General features: G+C 38.4%; 1 protein-coding gene across 1 annotated transcript in view; it reads right to left on the bottom strand.

Moving 5' to 3' along the window:
* The window catches only part of LOC108250026 (tyrosine-protein kinase Mer), a gene marked incomplete in the record, with an annotated part of 64878 nt that overhangs the window by 57869 nt on the left and 892 nt on the right, over positions 1-6117 (bottom strand). The window contains 2 exon segments of the mRNA XM_017439701.3: positions 531-1149; positions 3752-3813. Coding sequence (XP_017295190.2) covers positions 531-1149; positions 3752-3813 — 681 coding nt within the window.

A 6117-nucleotide genomic window follows, 5' to 3' on the forward strand; every position in this document is an offset into this window, starting at 1 on the left:
ATGTATCATAAAAAATGTGGGCGTAGGAGCAGTTTGTTCGCTAAAAAAATGTGTTGTGCTCAGACAGCTCCACACTCTAGCTCGTTAGTGAGGTTAGAGTGTAACTGACAAAATTTCACGAAAATTCCGAAATTTTTGCGTGTTTTTTAGCGATTACGTCGCCATAGTAACACGAGACGCGAATAAAAATAGTAGCCCTCATGCCGAGACCGAGCCGGTCGTTCTGATATAAAATTTGTGGGGGTTCTTTGCCCGGTTCGGGCTGCATTAAGGGTAACGGAATAAGAATAAATAAAGAGACACCTTATTCGGTGTAGAGTAATAGGTGCCTGCATGCATTGCATGAGACAGTACAATGCCTTGCGAAGCAAGGCATTGTACTGCTCTCCATGCACTGCTTGCAGGCCCCAATAACTATTTGACAGAACACCAATTCAAGACAAAATGCTGACTCAGTATTTACACAAGTACTTGTCAACATGTTACCTTTGGCAAGACAAATAAGAAGGCAAATAACTTGTTTTTCATACCTTTACAGGTGTTACTGATCTCTTCATGCCCACGTTCACAGGTGCACCGACCTTGCAGTGACCCCCACATTCCATCCACATTACACTCTCTTTCAGGGGTAGATACCTCAACAGCCCCTTCCACACAAGATCCCGACACAAGTCCTGCCCCGGCTCCCACAGGTCTAAATGAGGTCAGGTCAGATATGATGTCAGGACATCTTCTATAGAACAGTCTGATGGATGTTAGAATCACACATGTTCCTGTATAAGAGAAGCCAACCTGGAAACCTCTGCTTGTGACTGAGCCCAGGCTAATGGCCAGGCTGCGGTTCAGGTAGTTGCGTATTTGGGTGGGAACTACTGATGCAGGGAATGGTTTAGAGATCTGAAGATCTATGTCGGCCCCATCATTCTGAAATCGATTGATGTTGGTGTTCGTGTCATAAAGGTGAACCTTCAGTGGGCTTAAATGACCAGATGACTCCTCCTCTTGGCCCATTGTGATATCCATCAGTAAATATTGGGTATCTTTACACTCCATCCACGGTGTCAGGACAGTTCTCTGTCTTTTTTTCCCACAAGCTTGAAGCACAGGCACAGAACTCCCAGTTACAGATGGCATTAGGATTTCATCCCACTGCAATGAAAGGAAAGAAGCAATAAGACAAAAGCTATAAACAGGTAAACAAGCTTGGCTGTGGCTGAGGGGAAGTTGTAGTCCTCCATTCAGAAGCTCGATGACAATGCACAGCAACTTTGTATTTAGTTTTTAAAAAATTAGGTAACCACAAAAGAATTTCTAAACTAAGTTAATTGAAAAGGTTTTGAAAATGATATGAGGTCTGTCCCTGTTAATCCATTGTGCTCGATATTAACGCAGCTGAGTTGTGCTCCATGCCTCTTTTGATTCTGCGATGTACGCTTTATTTTTGAAAGCTCATGTCTGTACAGGATGCAGCCTGCTCCACTGATGATTTATGAACAGCCAGAGGAAGCATTAAAACAGACTTGTCTGTGTGGCCATTTTGCAGAACTATTTTATGAAAGAGCCTAAAGTTTAATAAGAGGCTCTGTGAAAATTTGTCAATTAGTGTCAGTGCCTGACACTGGTAATATCAGTTAGTTCTGTAGTAGCTGGTCAGCCAATTAGTTATTAATTATGCTAACTCTATAACCTGACATGATCATAAACAGGGAACATCAATAACTCCCAAAATGCATGTTTGAAAGGTTTTCAAAGAATCAGTAAGTGGATCTAATCTAATTTCAACATACAGCCAGATGAAAATTAATACTAATTTTATTGAAGATAAATATCAATATTTTTATTTATTTGATAATTGTAATTACAGTCTGCTTATCTCAGTAGACCAGCTGTATGCATACATTAGCTGATTATTCAGTCCATGCCAGAGGTTTTGTTTAAGTTATGTTGGGAAACAAAGTCCCAGTAAAATTACCAGCTATTAATGTTTGAACAGAAATATTTTTATTACCGGTCACGTTGAATCATCAGCTGTCCGAATGTTGAAGTGATGGTTCAGTTATTTTGAAAAGGCTGTATGATCAGTTTAAATTATGTTTCTGATAATATTTTGTATAGCGCACACTTTATTTCTTTTTACTATAGTAAGTGTGATTCAGGATTTCAAGCTCATTTCTTATGTTTGCTGAAACTTGAGTTTATTTAAAAAATGAGATCTGTTCAAATTCAATGATTTTAATTTAGATCCATAAGTTACATTTTATAGATCAAATGAATAAAGAAAGATATATTCCTAAATAAATGTTGTGTTGTGATATGTGTTGTGGTTAAATTTAAAAATTAAAACACCAACATTTGATCAGTGTCTAAATGTGACTTTAAACTGGCAGTAAATTTGTCATGTTTGTTTAAAACCTTACAGCAGAAATCCTCCTTGGTGACACTGAAATTTCTAAATTTTCAGCTCATCATAGCAGCTAAACTATTAACGTCACTTCATCTTCCAGCTGGTAATCCACTGACCACCATCTGAACCCCATGACACCTGAACTTCATTTTAACAGAAGTCTGACATATATTCATACCTTCCACTGTTTATGTTCATGCCATCTCTGTCTCTGTGAGCAAGAACTGTCTCTCTGTAGCTACAAGAATGAACTGTAATCCAGAGCAGGAGGTCCGTTAAGTGTTTCTACCAGCTGTTTGTGGTTTGATCAACACGTTTTGTTGTTGAAATAGTTGAGCACTGGATGGTCTGAACTGAAATGAAAATTTAATCTCTTTAAGTGTTTTAAATATCATGCATGGACATGTTTTATTTTATAATTACATTTTAGATTACAAAGTTTTTATTTTATGTATAAGAAAAAAAATCCTCGTCCTTTGTGCACTGTGGGAGAGACATCTTCCTGCTGCAAAAAGCACAAGTAACTTTTACACAAAGTACATTTTTATTTACTTTTAGTTGAATAGATTTTCACATAAGTAATTTTGCTTGTACTTGAGTAAAATTTCAATAGAGTAACTGTAGTTTTACTTGAATACATTATTACCTCTGCCAAGGAGGTTATGTTTTTGGTAGTCCACCTCTGCTCATATCAGTACTATTATCATATAATTTTACTGTACAGTTTTGGAGAAAATTACAGTCAGTGTCTGTACATTTGTCATATTAGGGTGCGGTACTTAGGATCTAACTGATGTGTGGTCAGTCAGTTATTTCCTGCTGTGTAACTGCAGTTTGAGTATAAGTAAGGATTAATAGATGTGTGGTTGGTTAAATACTCACATTGCACGTGAAAGCTGCTTTCTGTGCAGAAGCAGGGGATTGTTGACAGACTGGTTGTATCTCCTGTTTCATAGTTAGTGACAGCCTGCGTGTTTCTTGTTATTCAGGAAATAGGACATTCGTGTACAGTTTTATCTGTGAGACCAGACAGCCTTCAGTCAATTGTCTCAACAGGAACATTTTAGCTCAATCTTTGTAAAATGGACTAAGTTATAACCATTTTTGTGTTTGCTAAGGTTGATTAGCTGTGGCAGCCAATCTTCAAATGAGTCAACTCTAAAGGTTAATCAGTTTTCTAAGTACATTATTATTTTCTTAAAATTTCATTCAAATTTGATGGGTGGTTCATGAAATATTTTCTTAACAGTACAGACAAATGAAGACAGACACACAAAACACAGGCAAAAGCAGTATTTCTTGAACTTTGGTGGTGGAGAATGATCAAAGCATCACAATCACACTTACCTCTCCGGGCGGTTCTGATTTCCATCCCAGCTTGGCCTGTTTGTCAGAACTGAAGATTTCCACTAAACGGAAGAAGGAAATTAGATCCAGTTACACAACAGATGTATTTTTTACTGAAACAGACCTTGCCTGGGTTTTGTTTTTGGGGACTAATGTCTGAAAGTGTTGAATGTATGAGTTAATTTTTACAAATGGTTAAGTTTTTAGGTTAAAAATTAACATTTTTAATCAAAACTGTAACTAAAGGCCTAGTGTTCCTTGAAGTAATGGATATTGCCCTCCTCCTTTCATGACAGAGTTTTAGACTAAGATCATCTTATGTTGAGAACTGACAGAGTTGTAGCCACTTTGATCAATTCTTGTTGAACCCTGACCTCTACACCTTCCCTGTTTCATGGCCCAACAAGCAACACCTGATTCTGCACCTCCAGAGACAGCTGCTGATCCCCTAACACAGTGGTTCCCAAACTGTGGGGCGCCAGTGCCATTGCAGGGTGGGCGGGAGATGGATGAATGAAAAAAAATTTTTTTTGTAATCCATAGGGGGTCCCAGAAGAAAATCTTTGGGAACCACTGCCCGAACACAACCTCCAGAGGCAGCTGAAGCGCCTGCACTGATATGACATGCCTGACAATGATGAAGAACAAACCAGTGATGATGATGATGGAAGGAATCCGCGTCTAAAACAAGTTTTCAACACAAGACGTGGACAAAAGAGAGAAGAGGAGACAGTATCCAACCTGCTCGACATGATCTCAGATCTAGAGACAGAAACAAGGCACAAACTTCAAGGACTAATGTGTCCCCTGTTTTAAATGCACCCTTAGTTGAATTAATGGGAGCAGATCCAGCTATTGTTTTCTGATCATGCTCCAACCAGGACATTGAAGACGCTGCAAAGAAAAAAAAAATCTGACTGATCCTCTCCACTGTGGAACTGTTTTTGCTGTTCAACTGACTGAATTCTGCCATGAATTCCACCTACTGGAGCAGAACTGAGAAGATTTTTAGCAAACCCACAGATTTGGCAAGACTCTACGCAGTTTTGCTAAAACTTGAAGAGCAAAGAAAGTGTGGCCGAGGGAAAAGCTACAATCTGGGTACCAGGTGACAGAGGACATTGGAAGACTGAGTGTTCGTGGACCAACAGGGCCGTGGCAGACTGACTGGATGTGGTGTGTGAGGGTGCACCGACTCAGGCAGTGCACTCAACAAAGGGTGATATAAACCACACACAAACACCAGACAAGTAGATGTGAGTTAAAGACAAAAATGTTCCTACTGCTTGCGATGAAAAACGTTTGCAGAAAGTCATCGATTGAATAAATCTTATTTCCTTTCTGACAATAGAGCTTATTAATTATGGAGTGAATGGTTATCCTGTTTCTTCCGTTTCTTGCAATGAAGACCTGCTTGCTGACTATGGTGAAACTTTCAATACTATTTTGGAGTTTAAAGGAGAAATTTGAACAAAAAAAAAAGGAAGAGGATGTTCCTTTTTCAGCTGTAAAACATCCTGATGACTTGAGCTGTGTTTTAAATATCCCATTATCAGCTGGTTCTGAGTATGAGGAAAAATGGTTCTCACATTCAGGATGAGAACCCCACCCCCCACGCACACACACACACACACACACACACACACACACACTTTAAGTCAGCCCATCAGCTGGTCCCACCAGACTTTTCACAGCTTGTGAAAGGACTCTTGTGCAATAAATAATAAATAATAATAAACATTGCGACTGTTTATGATTTACCTTTTCCGTGGTCATTTATAAAGCTGTTAGTTTTACTAATGATCATCATTCCTAAAAAATGATTTGAATAAAAAAATTACAGGTGAAAACTTTTTATTATTTGTTGCTTGATGGTGATTCGATTAGTAGAGTAAAAGCTTGATGCATAAATAAACTGTTAAATTAAAAAGTCTATTTTTTGTTTTAAAAATCATTGTTCGGCTAATTAAATCAAATTGTATCTTAGTTGTAAACTTGTAAGCTGAATTAACTAAGGTTATGCAGTGGTCAAAATGACCCCTTGTTGTTCACAGATGTGTGAACAGAGTTGATGAGCGTCTGACAAATAAGAGACGCTATTCATTTCACTAATAACACACTTTACTATAAATAAACAGAGAAATATCTATCTACACATCTCTGTGAAAAAAAGGACACCTTAATCATGACTGCAGGTTGCTACATATAAATTTTTTTTTTCATTTTCAAAAGAAAGATTTTTGTTGCAAGCTTTTCCAGATCTGATGGCTGTGAAAGTACCCACTGACATCACTGTGGCGAAACTGAACACGTGCACACCTGACATTCAAGGTGCACTAACAGAGTGTGCAAGGTGCTGACCCCCC

Source organism: Kryptolebias marmoratus, linkage group LG12 (genome assembly GCF_001649575.2).
Source record: "Kryptolebias marmoratus isolate JLee-2015 linkage group LG12, ASM164957v2, whole genome shotgun sequence".
Lineage (NCBI taxonomy): Eukaryota > Metazoa > Chordata > Actinopteri > Cyprinodontiformes > Rivulidae > Kryptolebias > Kryptolebias marmoratus.